We start from the raw sequence: 17,112 nt of genomic DNA on the forward strand, positions 1-17,112 counted from the left end.
AGGAAATCATCAGTTGGGTTCAGATCATCACAGAATATGCTAGAATGAAACTACACTCATTTTTGTACCTGAGGAATTCTTGCTTCTCCTTCCACTGATGCTGGTCAAAATCCTTCATTTCTCTGCAGTGTCTCTGGTGCACTGTTTTGAAGGCATCATCCAGATGGCGAATATGATTAAAACCTTGTCGGATCACATCTGCATAGGTTGGAGTGGACTCCGTAGTTTGAAATGTAAAAGAAAAAAATATTGTCTGCTTTGTTTTTTCATTGCTAAATAACATATGAGAGGAACAATAGGGGATGCATAAGTTAGGACTGAGATGAATTGGTAGAGCTGTAGCAGGTAGGGGATGGGGGCTCAGGACTGGAATAGCACAGGACATTTAAGGTCAGGATTGGGGCATACTGGCAGAGCTTTATGTCAGGGAGGTTAGGATTAGAATAGCAGGGATCTTCATTGTTAGGATCAAAGGAGCAAGGGTGATAAAGGCTGAGCCTCCCTCCTGGCATTGCTCCCTTAAGTTTTATAAGCACTCAAACTCCCCAGTAGAAAAACTTGCATTTCAACCCCAATCTAATTTATTCCATGCCTTTTTCAATTAGACAGCATTTTATCTTCCATTTTTATTCAGGTGCTCCCTCCCATACTTGTTTTCTTAACCTTTCTGTTCTGTTACTGAGAGCCTGTCAGCCTGACTCTGTTCAATGCAAAGCAGTCCCCTTGAAGGTTACCACCAGTATGGTTATACATTGGCTCCACACTATCTGGCCTATCTATAAACGTGTTCTTATATCACCTCTTCTTCAATCTGGTCTCTGTCAGTCTGAAGCCATAATCAACTTCAGGTTTGGTCCTGCAATTGAACAAAGTTCTGCAGCCACACAGACTAAGCCAGCAATCCACCGACTGGGGAAGGAGAGTAAGCGAACTCGGACCTTTCTCTGTTTTCCTCGCTGAAGCGTATAAGAGGGCATTATAAACGTGATAAAGGGGCTAGGACTAATTTATGAAGAGAGATTAAAATAACTAAATATGTATAACTTGGCTAAGCAATGTCTAGGGGTATAAGAAAGGGATGTCACTCATTTACAATAATATGAAGGGTACAAACATAAAGAGGGAGACAATTGTGTTAGGTGGTCAGAAGATAGAACTAGAAGTAGTTGGATGAAAATGAGTGGTGATTAATTCAGGCTGGCTTTCAGGAAACACAAAGTATGAGGTTTGTTAGCTTGTGGAATAGTTTCTCAATGGAAGGGGGGAAGCCCTAAAGCTTGAGATATTTACTATTGAACCCAGAAAAAATTCAATAATATGCTGTAAGGAATAATTCTGCACTCGTGGGGAATGGATAGAACGTAACCTAACAAGATTTTTCCATCTCTGATTTCTCTGAGTTGATCATAAGGATATGGTATAGGCTTGCAGATCTCCCTCCTGTGAATCAAGATGTCTTGTCCAGACTGTGGTTCAACATTATAGCTCTGGAGGAAGTGCTGAATTAGTGGGCTGTGTCCATTGATGTTAAAGAGATGCCAAGTGAAGTCAGGGCCCTGACAAGCTGGGTGTGACTGGAGAGGGGAAGAAACAAAGGAAAAGAGGCTATTAATTATATCAAAACGAAGTCCAAAGAATAAGGCATGTAATATCCCTAATGATTCATATTCTGAGTGAAAGATAAAATAATCCCCAAATATATAGCCATTGGAAATGCAGTGAAACCTGTCCATATAGGCACCTGACTACATTGAGGTGGGAGATCACCCTGAAGCCGCCACCTCCTCCAGTATAGGGACTCGGCAGTGAGGCTGCATCTGACCCTGACACAGTGCAAGGGCTGGGCCTGCCCCAGAAAAACCCTGGGGCCCTGCCCCTCTGTACCAGGTGCACCAGGAGTGGTTGGGCAGGTTTAGCCCAGCAGGATCCAAGTGTGGAGGGGCTTATTGTGGGAGGATCCAGGTGTGGGGTGAGAGGTTTCTGTGTGGGGCAATCTGGGTGTGGGCAGCTCAGTGGGAGATCTGGATGCACAGGGCTCATTGGGGGTTCCGGGTGCAGGGCAATGGGACTCTGGAAGGGATCCATGTGAAGGTGGTTGGGGCTCGGGGGGGGGGGTCTGGGAGTGGGGCTTGATGGGGTGGGGATCCAGGTGCAGCTGGTTGGGGATCAGTGGGTTGGGGGTCTGGATGTGGGGGGCTCATCAGAGGGGTCCAGGTGTAGAAGGGTAGGGCTTCTCAGAGTGAGGAGTCGATGGGCCTGTTTAATGGGGGAGCCCCAGCTGCTGCTGAGGGGAAAATGCATGCCAGGCTCCCACTTCCCCCCACAGTTCCCCATTCCCTTTTCTTCTCCATCCCCCTCCCCTCACTCCCACATTCACCTCCCCCTGCCCTATACCACCCCCTTCCTTCTCCACTGTCTCTTCCCCTCACCCCCCTCCCTCATTTTTTCCACCCCCTATGACATTATTGACATGAACTGTGACCGTATAGATCATTGTTGCAACCAAGCTTGTATAGTTGCACCAAATCTTGTACAAAAAAGGTCAAGTAAGGTGTCTATGAAAAGGTTGTAATTTGCTGGTTATGATTATGCTGTCTGTATGTGTGTATCATTTTTGTATGTGAAGTTATGAATATGGGCTATGTACTTGTATTAAATATTATGGGCACTACTGGGAGGTGGTTCTAATTGAACATTTCACTATATAAGTACATTCTGATTCCCAGCCATCACAGTGCTACTGCAGCAATGGCAAACTGGCTGTGAAGGGTTGCTGTGTTAGGAATGGAAGAACTGTGAATCCAACCATCTGTTGTTAGACTGGGTGTGAGAAAGATTAAAAGCATCAAAGGGAAAGTGGTAAGGGAAGCTGGTTGTGGGAGAATCCACAACCACTGACTTCAGTATTATCTTGACCTGAACAAGAAAATGAAAATAAACCCAGAGTGCTATAGTAGAGAAGTTGTGCTCTAAAATAATTCAAATGTGTTGGGAATTTATTTAAGCTCTGTAATAGTACATGCTCCCAGGGGAGGGAGTTGAAGGAGGGAATAAGGGCTTCCCATACAGTCTTCTGTGGCAGAAGACTGAGGACTTTAATGAGGGACTTACACAGGCTGTAGAGGGAGGGTATGTGGATGTGCACTGGGAAAGCAAGTATTTGTCTGTATTAGCTAGGGCAAATCCACCACGACAACCACAGAATCATAGAAATATAGGGCTGCACGTGACCCCAAGAAGTCATCAAGCCCAGCCCTCTACACTGAGGCAGGACCAAGTAAACCTAGACCAGTGCTAAAGGTGTTTGTCCAGCCTGTTCTTAAAAATCTCCAGTGATGGAGATTCTGTAACCTCCCTTTGAAACGTGTTCCAGAGCTTAACTATCCTTCTAGTTAGAAAGCTTTTCCTAATATCAAAACTAAATCTCCCTTGCTGCAGATTAAGCCTATTACTTCATGTTCTTCCTTCAGTGGACATGGGGAACAAATGGTCACCAGCCTTTTTGTAACAGCCCTTGACATATTGGAAGACTGTTATCGGGTCCCTCCTCAGTCTCCTTTTCTCAAGACTAAACATGCCCAGTAATTTTTTTTAACCTTTCCCCCAGGTCAGGTTTTCTAAACCTGTTATGATTTTTGTTGCTCTCCTCTGGACTCTGTCCAACTGTCCACATCTTTCCTAAAGCATGGTGCCCAGAAATGGACACAGTACTCCTGTTGAGGCCTCACTAATGCTGAGTAGCGTGAGACCATTAACTCTTGTGTCTTATATACAACACTCCTGTTAATACACCTGGGAATATTAGCCTTTTTTGCAACTGCATCAGATTGCTGACTCATATTCAATTTGTGATCCACTATGATCCCCAAATCCTTTTCAGCAGTACTGCCGCCTAGCCGATTAATCCCCATTTTATGGATGGGATTTTGATTTTTCCTTCCTAAGTGTAGTACTTGTTTTTATTGAATTTCACCTTGTTGATTTCAGACCAGTTCTCCAATTTGTCAAGGACATTTTGAATTGTAATCCTGTCCTCCAAAATGCTTGCAACTTCACCCATCTTGGTGTCATCTGCAAATTTTATAAGCATACTCTTCACTTCATTATCCAAGTCATTCATGAAAATATTAAATAGTACCAGATCCAGGACTGACCCCTGTGTGACCCCACTAGATGCCTCCTCCCATTTTCCACTGAATGCATCCGATGAAGTGAGCTGAGGCTCACAAAAGCTTATGCTCAAATAAATTGGTTAGTCTCTAAGGTGCCATTAGTACTCCTTTTCTTTTTGCGAATACAGACTAACACGGCTGCTACTCTGAAATCCTCCCACTTTGACAGTGAACCACTGATAACTACTCTTTGAGTAAAATCTGTCAACCAGTTGCGCACCCACCTTGCAGTAATTTCATCAGGATCGTATTTCCCTAGTTTGCTTATGAGACTGTCAAGTGGAACTGTGTCAAAAGCTGTACTAAAATCAAGTACATGGGGCAGCTGGTGAGGATTCCTTTCTGGAGTTCCGAGGATATTTTGGTGTTAACAGCATGGGACAGGCACCAGTAGATGTGTGCCATACCAGAGGAGAGGAAACACTTACTCAGTCTGTCACAATTTCTCCCATCCCGTCTCGACGCACAGCATTACCTCTCTATGGAGTGGGGCGATCTTTAGCCGCCTTGTTTCAAATGTGTGTTGGGGCTGCTTCCAAACACTTTTCAGGTCATCCTTTTCAGGCTGCAAATCATGTGGCATGGTATGAGGGTTGATGCCTGTGGCAAGAAAGAAACATCAGCTGTAAGATATCTCCTCACCATTCAGTTGTTATCATACTTCTCTTAAATCAATATAGTAGAGGAATAAAGATGTGACTGATTCAGTAGAAGTAGTAGGAGGCAGTGATACACACATGCACACCATAAATCCATCCCAAAAGAAGCAATGGCACTAATTCAACCACAGAAAGAAAGCTCACACACATACAAGCAGTTCTGATATATTCTGATCAGTAGCAATCAGTGGGGTAAACAAACCCACTCCTACTTGTCATATGGGGAACACACACCTATTACATTGCAAGGGGAGCATGAAACAGCTAGTCCTTAGAAAGTCTGAATAAATCAAAGAAGGTTTCATCTTTCTTCCCAATCCTTTACCTTTAAAGGACATAGATGCATGTACAACTTCCTTGGAGCCGAGGTCCAGGCTTGTTTGATCAGGTTGGTGCTTGTTGACAGTTTGGCCCAAAGACATGCGTTTCTGGGACCAAGAAAGAAGGAAAGGAAGGAAAAAAGTTTAATGGACTCATACATCATGTTGATAGGATTAGTGCTTTAATAGTCTCTATCCCCCTGAAAAATGTTGTTTTTTTGTTCTGGGACCAAGAAAGAAGGAAAGGAAGGAAAAAAGTTTAATGGACTCATACATCATGTTGATAGGATTAGTGCTTTAATAGTCTCTATCCCCCTGAAAAATGTTGTTTGCCCCCCACTGATACATCAGTGCCCCCCACTGATACATAACTGCCTTTGAGGAGAAATACTGTCTCTATCAGCAACGCTACATAGTAGAGTCATACGAAAGGAAATAAAAAATAACCTCTTAAATTGAAACTACAGGAGAAATTTTAGGTTGGTAGAATGTAACTATGTGGGTTGGTAGATAGCTAAGACAGCTGCTGAATTCTCTGTGTAATGAAAAGTGACTGATGGGAACACTTCCTAAAATGCTCCAGCCTTCTGAAGCCATCTAGCTCTGGCTGCAGAATGTCTGGAAATGGCTTCCTTCAAAGGCTGTCAATTCAAGTTTGCTCAAGAGCAACAAACTAGCATTCTTTCCCAGCTTCCATCCTGCTGGCCTGGAGATCTACAGCATACATCTAGAGGTGACTGGGTTTTGTAACTTACTGAATCTCTAGAAATCCCTTCACCTCATAGCTCCTCCAAGAATCATGATATCCCTTTGCCACCCTCCAGCAACAGAGCAGTATGGGTGAGGGAAATACTTTTTCTCCAGAGGCAAGACCTAGGCTGGGCTGCGACCAATAGGTCCTGCTTGGGCTAGACAAATTCAGACTGACAATAAGGCATAAATTTTTAACAGTGAGAGTAATTAACCACTGGAACAATTTACCAAGAGCCGTGGCGGATTCTCCGTCACTGGCCATTTTTAAATCAAGGTTGGACATTTTTCTTAAAAGATCTGCTCTCGGAATTATTTGGGGGAAGTTCTGTGGCCTGTGTTACACAAGAGGTCAGACTAGATCTGTGAATATGCAATCCACTTGGATAAAATGGATATCATGATGTACACAAAGCTTCTTCCAGCTCACACATTGATCCAAAGAACAATAAAGGTGATCTGGGGACTGGAAGGACTGCTTTACTTATATTAAAAGAACAAAATACAATCGGCTATATTCAGCTTGATCTAGGGAGATGGAGGGGGTTTGATATAACTGTCTACAAACATTTGAAAGCAGACACTCTCAATAAAAAAATATAGAGATGAGCAAGACCCAGCCCTCATGTACATGTTTTATAGAAGGGAATAAAAGCCTTTGTTGGGGGTGGGGGAGGAAGGGAAGTGTATTCTTCCCTAAGGAAATGTTTGGTTAGTATATCCCATATGGTGGATTTCAAAGACAAAAATCTGTTTTTCTCCTAATTGTGTTTATTTTTCTAACACCATTTACTAAGGAACAGGCAGACCTCAATACTGATCATCCATTCCCTCCTCCCTCTTTCCCCAACACACATCCTTTACAATACAGTAAAGGTCAGCTGGAACCTAATTTACTCCCACTGTACATGAGCAAAATATGCTGCTCCAATCATGTCACTCCCCACTTTGAAGCTCTTCACAATCACTGACTTCTATATCAAGTTCAGTTTTCTCAACCTTTCATTCAAGACTTCTGCAAAATTCAGCCCCTGCCCACATCTCACTTAATACCGGCCTCCCACTGCCTGTGCTCTTTCCATGCCATGCTTCTCAATACCTCTTTTGTACTTTTTTCTCCACTCTTATCTTCATCTTCTATGAAATATCCGCACCCCTGAGAGATATAGTTAAACCGATGTAACCCCCAGTGTAGACAGTGCTAGGTCAAATTAAGAATTATTCTGTCAACCTAGCTACCGCTTCTTGGGCAGATGGATTAACTACAGTGACAGGAGAACCCCTCCCACCAGTGTAAGTAGTGTCAATGCTGCAGCACTACAGCAGCACAGCATTTCAAGTGTAGACAAGACCTTATACACAGAACACCTTCCCTGCTTCTTGTGCACCAAATGACCACCTTTTCCTCCCTCCTAAAACGCTGCTATTCTGCAAAGCTCATCCGTGTTAATATGCGCAGGAAATCAGTGTTAACCTTAGGCTGGAAATTAGAAGGTTTCTAACTCTCAGAGGACTGAGGATATGGAACAGCCTCCCGATAACAAGCGTGGGTGCAAAAAATCTAACTAATTTTAAAATGGAGCTTGGCAAGTTTATGAATGGGATTATATGACAGGAGTGCCACAGTAACAGAAGACTGGACTCGATGACCCAGGATGTCTCTTCCAGTCCTATGTCCTGTATTCCTTAATCTATCAAAGAAAGAAATGTATTTATAAGCAACAAAAAGATACCTACTCTGATATCTAATCTAAGATAACTGTTTTATCTATAGCATTTCTAAGATACTGGTCACCTTTTATCTAAGTACAGACATTACTGCTTTTACATCAGTCCATCATCTGGTCACTTGGGCCAAGATTTTCAAAAACAGGAGCCTTACCTTAGACTCAAAAAGAAGGAGCGAGAGTTTCAAAATCGGAGCACTTAACAGTTCCCATTAATACCAAAGGACATGCTAGGTGTGCAGCGCTTTTGAAATCTGACTATTTATTTAGGTACTTAAATATGGATTTAGGAGACTAGCTATAGGCTCTTAATTTTGAAAATCTTGATCCTTGTGTTTTATGAACTTGATCTTGCACTTTCTTTGCATGTAGAATTCTCATATGTTCTAACTTAGAAGATAAGGCCTTGTACAAAACAGAGGAAGACAGAGCATGCTGACATGCCATAAAATCCATAAATAATAAGTTACTGTTGCTAGCTGGTTAAACTTGGAACACAAGCAATGTGCTAGATTATTAGTGAATTAACAAATAAATAGTGAGAAGTGATTGTACGTTTATCCATAAAAATAATTCACGCTGCTTCATCTCCCTTTTTGTGTAACAAAATTAAATCTGCAGACACACTGACTTCGGTCTCTTTCTACTTTTGAGATGAGTACAACCATATCACTTGGGTCAGTGCCTACCATTGTGGCTATTTAAAACATTTTAAAAACACTTTTAAGCACCAAGAAAAGTTATTTGCTGCAATGCAGCAATGCAGCAACAATATCTATCTTATCATTTAACCAGACACTCAAATTCACAGTTATAGATGGAGTGCTCACATTTCACTTGCACTACATCTTTTCATTGAAGAGCTCCCTTGCTGTTTCAATATGAGTTTCTAATCATGGTACACTTTCACCTGTAATACAGTAGAACCTCAATTTTATGAACACTAGTCTTATGAACAATCAGTTATATGAACCATTTTTTCTGAAAGGAAAAGAAATCATTTAAACAAAAGTGATGTCAGTAAAGAATAAGTTAACATCCCTTTGTGTTCCAATTCCTTCAGTGCATTGGAAATTGCTTTGCAGTAGTTTGAAGAAGAGGAAAGGAATGCGGTACACCATACTGCAACTTATTCACCATACCTACTGTAATTTGGAGATATTCAATTTTATGAACTCCTCAATCCCCAAATATTTCGTAAAATAGGAATTCTACTGTATTCAGATTTTGTGAATCTTAGTAATATTCAAGCACTTGAAACAGGCGTCTAAACCAAACATGCCCGTCTGTCCCCCCTGCCTCTCTGACTTCTTTGTTTCTTGGGAAGATTCTTCCTTGGCTCAGGGAATAAGACTATGGGTAATGATTATCAAGGTCTAAGGTTAGCTAGTAAAGGATTCCCTCTGAGTGTAAATCCAAAGATAGCAGAGGAATTGTACAAAGTGTTTACAAAAAACATAACTCAGAGTAATGGGACGAAGATGAGCAAAGATAAAAAAATAGATGGCTGTTAGGAAACCTTTCCAAATGGTGAGGGGAAAGTCCCTTCTCCCAAGTCATTTAACAGCCAATTGGACAAAAGAAGAGGGAACAAATCTGCACTGGCAGGAGAAAGGGGAAAGGTGAAGAGATGTGAAATGGATCATTTCAGTCTCAAATGTCTCTGTTTCTATGACATCCTCCCTTGCCTTGTTGCATGTCTTCATGAACAAGATGCTCTTTACCTTGTATGGTTGAATGGATGGCTGAGGAGTCTTTTCTGGGTTGCCAGAAGCCTTTGAGGAAGCAAAGGGGACAGAGGATTCTGGGAAAAAACAGTGATACATATTGGTCATCATTTTAAAATCTGTGACCTAGGACCAAGCCCTGCTCGAGAGAACACTCTCTACAAAACTCTGTTTACTTGCGACTCAATGCAGTCACTGAATGAGACCTTGATTCTGTCCCTGTATTTACAGTCTGTATTTGGTAAGGTCCTTTGTGTTCCTTATCGAATGATGAATATTTTCCTCCATCCCTATTAAATGCACCACCCTTGTTGCAATCACACATGTCATGACCTCGGATGGGATCCCCTTTGGGATCTGTCAAAACCACTTCTAAGCTGGCCAGAGTGGGTACTGATGAGTAACATAATGTGCTCCCTGCTTCCCTCCAGCACTTGCATCCCTTGCTGACCCAGAGAGGAATGAGAACCTAGGACAGGGAACGAAGCCAGGTCTCCCCCACGGCAGTGCAGAGTATTACTCCTATAGAACCAAGCCTGGTCCCTGCAGCTCTCCCGTTGCCTGATGAAATAAAGAATAAGAAACAAACAGAGAATTGAATGCAAATCTGCATGCTGGCAAAGAGCACTTATCCCTGCTTAGGACAGGTCATCGCCAATCATTCAAAAGTTCTTTAGCCAGGATGCTCTGTTTGCAAATGAGTATTTATCAGTTCTCTCTGACAAAAGGGCAGCTCACGAATACATCATTCAGATACAATATATCAGCATGAAGCCAGGCATCTGACTCATGCTATGCCATTTTTCTAGTTCCACAGCACAGCTGTTTGTTGGTCCTGCAAAGACAAGGCATCTTGTATGGAACAGTGGATGCCTGGTTTGGACACCAACCCCCTGTTTAGCTCAGCAGAAACATGGGGTGAAGCTATCGTCAGTGCTCTTACCTGTCCTCTGCTTTCCCTTTGTTGACAGCAAGTCTTCCCTCCTAAATCTCTCTGGTTCCAGGTGGGAGTAGTCCCAGCTACTGTAGCTCCCTGGGACAGGCAGTGTCCCTAAGGGGGAGGGTAAATAAGAAATAGAGAGACTGGAAATGAAGAAGAGAGAAACAGCAAAAGAAGTAGTAACAGAAAGAGAGAATACAGTTTGGCACTTTTCATCTTCAGAGTTGCAACTAACATTAACTAAACCTCACAATGCCCCAGAAGATGCTCTATCATCCACATTATACGGATGGAGATGCCAAGGCAGAAAACTGGTAATTGACCAAGACATCAGAGGAAATCTGCCCCGGAACTGGACATAGAATTCAGGAGTTGCTTGCTCCCAATCCTATGTTCATCCTATGATTAAGACTAATATTAAAATTATTATTTCACTTGAGAGGAGAATATAAGAGACAATCAAAGTAACAGAAAGAGAGAGTGATAATGAAGGTGAGAATGAGACAGAGAGCAGAATGAAGAGACATATAGAAGTGGGATAAACTGAGGAAGAAGGGGGTGGTAAGAGCAAAGTGAAAACCCAGTTTGCAGGGAGTATTCATTGCTTCAGAGGCTGAAAATGTCCGCTGGACTTTTATCTCCTGTCTATCAAAGAGGCATGAACTCCAGGAAGAAAACATCCCACCCAGAACGCCTGACTCCCAGGAATTGATTTTATGTTTGCTGCAGGCCACCAAGGTGAGCAAGATGATGGACAAAGGATGACCAGGAATTTCTCCCAGAGATCAGGAAATTGTGTGCCAGGGTCCCATATTTAGAGCTGGGTGAAATTTTTTAGATTAACAGTTTATTCACCAAAAAATGAAGTTTTGGTCAACCTGAAACTATTCATGAATTTGACTCAGTTTTGACAGAGAAAAACTTTTTCCAGGCCAGCAACTAGGAGATATGGATTCAAATCCCTCCTCTGAATCAGGCAGAGAGAAGATATGAATCCACATCTCATACCTCCCAAGAAGGGCTTTAATTACCAGGTTATAGAGTTTTTGTCACCAGGGCCACACAGAGATTTTGGGGGATCCAGGGCAAAATCCAAAACCACACTCTTCCAAAACAATTACCACTAAGGGGAAGCCCCGGCGGGAGAGCGGGGAGGTCTGAAGAGCGAGCTCACCCCACAGTGACGGCTCCTGTCCCAATGGGCTGGGCCCAGCTCCCCACCCTGGGCATGGTGACATGGCGCACAGGATCACAGTACCATTCTGCCTGACCACTTTTCCCTCATGATAGAGGGGCTGCCAGACCAAACCTGAGTGGCACTGTGACCCCACAGACCAGGCTACAACCCAACGCAGTTTAAGAGCCCTCAAATGGGGGCCTGGAGCAAATTGTCATCCCCCGTACCCTCCAGGCAGCCCTGGTCCTCATTCACTCTCTCTTTGGCCCAGTGAATATTTAAGTATTTATAGAAAGTGAAACTGCTTCCACAGGAGACTGAGAGCAACACAGGTTAAACCAGCCTGGTGGTTACAATGCCTACCTGGGAGAGGGGAAATCTGAGTTCAAGTCCCTGCTCCAGAGTGGGGATTCAAACCTGGGTCTCCCATATTCCAGGCAAACACCCTAATCACTGGGCTAAAAATTCTGGACATGGACACGCAGTTTGCTAGTCTGACAACGACTTTTCACGTTTGCTGACAACTTCTGAACATTTTCAGAACTGAACAGAGCATTTTTTCTGATTCTTTTGGTCTGCTCTCTGAACCAAAAAGTCAATTATTCACTCAGTTCTATCCTTATGTTCCTCTCTATTCTTTTTGTTCCTTAGTACCACAGGATGGAAGGGGGGCTAGAGACATTTTTATTAAGGCCAGGGAAGGAAGGCAGTTTGAAAGGCTCCTCCATTTGGCTGAATATGACCTGCACGTATTGCCTTTTAAGCGGGAAGAAAAGACCCTCTCACCTGCCATCCACTCTGACAGCACATTGCAGAGCTGGGACTTGAACTCATGTGTATTGAACCAGGATCTTGGAAAACTGGAGCAGAAGCAGGTGTACAAAGTTTGGCTCAGCAATGAAGGGAAAACCTAAGGGTAAAGCAAAGAAAAATCAGAACTCTATCAATCTAGACAGGTTAGATGAGAGACTGGGACAGACTGTTCCTTCTTAGAGCTTAAAAGGAGCTGTATTCCTTCCTCCTATATACAGGGACTATCCAAAATTCCAGTCCACACAGATTCAGTCATAAAGGAATATCCTCCATTTTAATATAAACAATCATTTAGCCAGCATTGTAATTTTGTTTCTTGTGCCATTTCTCCTGTTTTTTTTTACATTAGAAACATCAAGAATGTTAAGTCTGATTTGTTGGAAGACTTCTTAGTGTACGTGGACCTCTCATACCTTAACTGAGGGGATGAGGGGGATGCTGAATCCTAAACAAAGCCATCCTGTCTCCTAAGTATTTGTTCAACACCGGCATTACACAGGTGTTCAGACACACAAACCAAAACCTAAGTTTCAAACAGTTTGAATAAAAATCTCTTCCCTTCAAAGTTGCTCAGCTTTCAGTCCCTTGTGATGTCACTAGTTTTCCAGTCATTATAGAGTCTTCTAGGGGGAGAAAGGAATTTCTAAATCTAAGAAACAAGCAGAAAAATGTTTGCATAGTTGGAAGCAAAGGAGGAGACAAACCCCCCCACCCCCCCTTTTTTAAATTTGGTCATGTTTACCAAAAGGAAGCAAGAGGCCACAGAATCAGATAGGCCTTCAGTGTGGAAATACAAGATCCCTGGAATAAGGATAAAAAACTGAAGTGAGAGGAAGAAAGAGAGCCAGACAACAAAGTCAAGGGAAAATGAAGAAAGGAAATTGTGGCAGTAAATAAATAACTCAAGTAGAGAGGGCAGAAAGAATTGGATGGAGTGCATCTCAATGGAGGCAAAGGAGCAGGGTGGGGGAGAAGTAAACCTATCCCCTCAAAAACAAAAACCACCACGGCACTAACATGTCATTTGCTGCCATCACATACTTCACTCTGCTTGTGTGTTCTACCCCTTCCCCCCATCCTGAGTCTGTCTTGTCTGTTTATATTATAAATTCTTCAGATCAGGTACCATCTATTAGTCTATGTTTGTACAGCACCTCACACAATGGGGCCCCATTCTTGGTTGTCCCTTAGGCACTACTGTAATAAATATGATTAATAAATAATTAATAATAATTAATAATAAAGTGTGAGAAGTAGATACCAATGCTTCAACTTACTGAGTGGGGAGAATTGGAGAAGAAAAGGCAATCACAGATGCTGAGTCAGATGGAGAATTAGTTTTCAATGAGACAAGGAGATGGAAGGAGTCCGAAATAAAAAGGTTGGGGATCAGGGTTAGTTTCTTGAAGATGAACCAGAAATTACAGAAGAAACAGAAGGGAACAAGGAATTCAGAGGATGAGTAAGGATGAAGGAGAAGAGCCTGTAGGATGGGGTGAAGGCATGAGGATGAACAAGAGGAGGGTATGAAGAATGAACCTTGATGGGGAGAGACAGAGCAGCTCCTCAGATCTCATTATCCCTACCCATGATTTTAGGTTATTAAAAGATATTCACAAGACAAGAGCATGAACCATATTGGCCATCATGGAGCATTCCAAACTGTGGCGATATTAGACAAGATAGTCTGATATTCAACAAGAGTTAAAGGCCAATTGATCACTGCACATTCCAAGCCCTGGAAGAATTAATTAGTAAATGCCCGTGCAGCATTCTAAAAATATAAAGTGTTATATATGGGGTAACTGTTGTTAGTGTCAGATTATCCCTGTGGCCAGAGATAAAGGGGCGGATAGTGGTGGATATTCCCAGGTCATTTCACTGCTTAAGTGTAAACTCTATTGCTTTTTCTAAACCTTTTTACACTCACTTTAATAAGAGCATTCTGGTAGTGGAACTTGTGACAGTCAAACAGGAGGGTGGCATAATTCTTTGCAATGCGATCAAACAGTCGTCCCTGAATCTCTCTATTTGGCTACCAAGAAAGAAAGAAAGGAATGAATCATCATAGAGGCATTCCCCTCCCCATCAAACCACAGCAACATGGAGATCCTCAAGCCTGTCTGAAGGTTTATGTTCTACTATGACATGAGCAGAATGGATTGATTTAAATCACCAATTTTAATAATGATTTAAATCAGCAAGCAGGAAACGTTGATTTAAATAATCTATTTTAATCTTGTTATCTATTTGTACTCGTTAGCTATTTTCCTAAATAAAGTTTGAGTCTCAGTGGTTGGTAACCATTAAAACATGTTGATTTGTAACTAAATAGAGCCTTTACACTAAATTTGGTACATCTGACCTCCTTTATAAAGCATTTTGAGATCTACTAGTAAAAGCACTATATAAGAGCTAAGTTTTATTTTAATTATTTTATTTTGCTAACCAGGATGATACACTATACAGGAACTCTTCACTTAAAGTCGTCCCGGTTAACATTGTTTCATTGCTGATCAATTAGGGAACATGCTCTTTTAAAGTTGTTCAATGCTCCCTTCAAACATGGTTTGGCAGCCCCCTGCTTTGTCCACTGCTTGCAGGAAGAGCAGCCCATTGGAGCTAGCTGCTAGGGGCTTGGAACTAGGGTGGACCATAGCAGCCCCCATAGCAGCTCCCCTAAGTTCCCTGTGCAGCAGCTGCCCAGCAGGCTATCAGTTCGGCAATTCAGCTGTCCCTCTGCCACTGCCATGTGCTGCTCCTGCCCTCTCCCTTGAAGCTGCTCCCTGAGCCTCTTGGGGAGGTCGTAGGGTGGGGTGTGGCTAATGTCAGGGTGTCTCCCTCCCCCCTGCTCCTGCACCCCGCTTACCCCATCTTCCATAGAGCGGAGGCAGCAGCTGAGGTGGGTCTCAGCTTGCTGATCTAATTAACAAGGCAGTGTACTTGAGACAGGGATCAGCATACTTAAAGGGGAAATGCACATCTCTCTCTCCCACACACACACACAGGGTGTGTGTCTCTGTCTGTTATGCTATCTCCCCTCCCTTCATTCCTTCTGCCTTGTAGAGCGTGAGGCTACATTAACAACGAGTTTAACCCTTGAGGGCTTGTTCATCATTTTGCAGTAAGGCATTCCCTGGGAAATATCCCACCCTCTGACTTCACCACCTCAACCAAGCTTCACAATCATCATTGCTGTGTACCAGTATTAAATTGTTTGTTTAAAACTTATACTCTGTGTGTGTATATATATAATATAATAAATATAATATAGTCTTTTGTCTGGTGAAAAAAATTTCCCTGGAACCTAACCCCCCCATTTACATTAATTCTTATGGGGAAATTGGATTAGCTTAACATCATTTCGCTTAAAGTCACATTTTTCAGGAACATAACTACAACATTAATTGAGGAGTTCCTGTATTTATGGACATTTATTTAAGCGATTATATAGCTTAACATATATTTAGTTTAAAATGGCAAATGATGCGTTTTGTATTTACACCTGATGATTAATTTTTTGCTCATGATTTGTGTCAAGGAACATTTGAATGAAAATTGGAATTCAATTAAAACTGCACAAAACATAATTTAAAAATTTTTATTAGTTAAATAAAACTATGTTTAATGTCCTGGATACATGGGGAAAAGCATAAATTTATCAAAACATATTTTGCATTTAAAACTAGCTGATTTATTAAAATATTATCTGTAGTTATGAATTTTGAACTGATAGTTTCTGGTCATCAACTTCCAATCAGTTTCTCAACTTTGAATGAGCTAATCATTGAACTGAACTTGTTGAATAAAATGAAATGAAGAAGAGGCAGTCAAAAGCTGGTTTAGAACTTCAACTTTGGTTCTAGGTGTTTAGCCAGTTCAATGGTTGGACTTTCTTTAAAACTTCAGCAGCAAAGATGTACTGCTTGAATATTACTTTTTAAATTTAATAGATTACAGTAAGTGTAGGTGTTAACGTAGAGTGTAATAAAGGACAGTTACCTTTTCCGTAACTGGTGTTCTTTGAGATGTCTTGCTCATGCCCATTCCATATTAGGTGTGTGTGCTCGCCACATGCACCGGTGCTGGAAGTTTTTCCCTTAGCAGTATCCATAGGGGACTGGCTCTGGTGCCCTCTGGAGGCTCCCCTACCCTCCCTACATGGCACTGCCAGCTCTCCCCACCTTCAGTTCCTTCTTGCCGGAAACTCCAACAATGGGGAAGGAGGGCAGGTTGTGGAATGGACGTGAGCAGCACATCTCGAAGAACACCAGTTACAGAAAAGGTAACTGTCTTTTCTTCTTCGAGTGCTTGCTCATGACTACAAAGCAGTACCCCTGGAGGTTGGTAGGAGTTCACGGACGTGTAGATTGCAACACAGCTCTGCCAAACCCAGCATCGTCCCTGACCTGCTGAGTGATGGCATAATGAGCGGTAAACATGTGAACAGAGGACCACATTGCAGCTCTGCAGATGTCCTGGATAGGGATATGCACCAGGAAGGCTGCCGAAGACGCCTGAGCTCTGACAATCGGCGGCGGTAGAACCCCTGCTAGGTTATAACAGTTCCTTATGCATGAGGTGATCCTATTGGAAATCCTCTGCGAGGATACCAGATGACCCTTCATCCCATCCACTGTAGCGATGAAGAGCTGAGTTGATTTACGGAAAGGCTTGGTACGTTCTAAGTAAAAAGCCAGGCCCTTCGGACATTCAGCAAGTGAAGATGCCTCTCTTCGCTGGTCTTGTGCGGTTTGGGACAGAACACTGGGAGGAAGATGTCCTGGTTCATATGGAAGGTAGACACCACCTTTGGTAGGAAGGCTG

The 17,112-nt window shown here is 42.5% G+C and overlaps 1 protein-coding gene and 1 long non-coding RNA gene across 13 annotated transcripts in view; one reads left to right on the forward strand and one right to left on the reverse strand.

The window, feature by feature from the left end:
- Window positions 1–17,112, forward strand: part of LOC142070420 (uncharacterized) — a 32,793-nt gene that overhangs the window by 4,586 nt on the left and 11,095 nt on the right. The gene's annotated exons all lie outside the window — the stretch shown is intronic.
- The window catches only part of FAM227A (family with sequence similarity 227 member A), a 44,870-nt gene that overhangs the window by 880 nt on the left and 26,878 nt on the right, over window positions 1–17,112 (reverse strand). For 7 of the 10 annotated variants that reach the window (XM_048834088.2, XM_048834100.2, XM_048834093.2 and 4 more), the window contains 8 exons: window positions 14,216–14,320; window positions 12,259–12,382; window positions 10,299–10,406; window positions 9,353–9,432; window positions 5,157–5,259; window positions 4,648–4,772; window positions 1,417–1,574; window positions 69–224 (listed from right to left, as the gene is read on the reverse strand). In XM_048834088.2, the coding sequence (XP_048690045.2) occupies window positions 69–224; window positions 1,417–1,574; window positions 4,648–4,772; window positions 5,157–5,259; window positions 9,353–9,432; window positions 10,299–10,406; window positions 12,259–12,382; window positions 14,216–14,320 (959 nt within the window). The remainder of the gene's footprint in view (window positions 1–68; window positions 225–1,416; window positions 1,575–4,647; window positions 4,773–5,156; window positions 5,260–9,352; window positions 9,433–10,298; window positions 10,407–12,258; window positions 12,383–14,215; window positions 14,321–17,112) is intronic. The other 3 variants (XM_048834102.2, XM_075124123.1, XM_048834110.2) reach the window with 3 other exon arrangements.

Source organism: Caretta caretta, chromosome 1 (genome assembly GCF_965140235.1).
Source record: "Caretta caretta isolate rCarCar2 chromosome 1, rCarCar1.hap1, whole genome shotgun sequence".
NCBI lineage: Eukaryota > Metazoa > Chordata > Testudines > Cheloniidae > Caretta > Caretta caretta.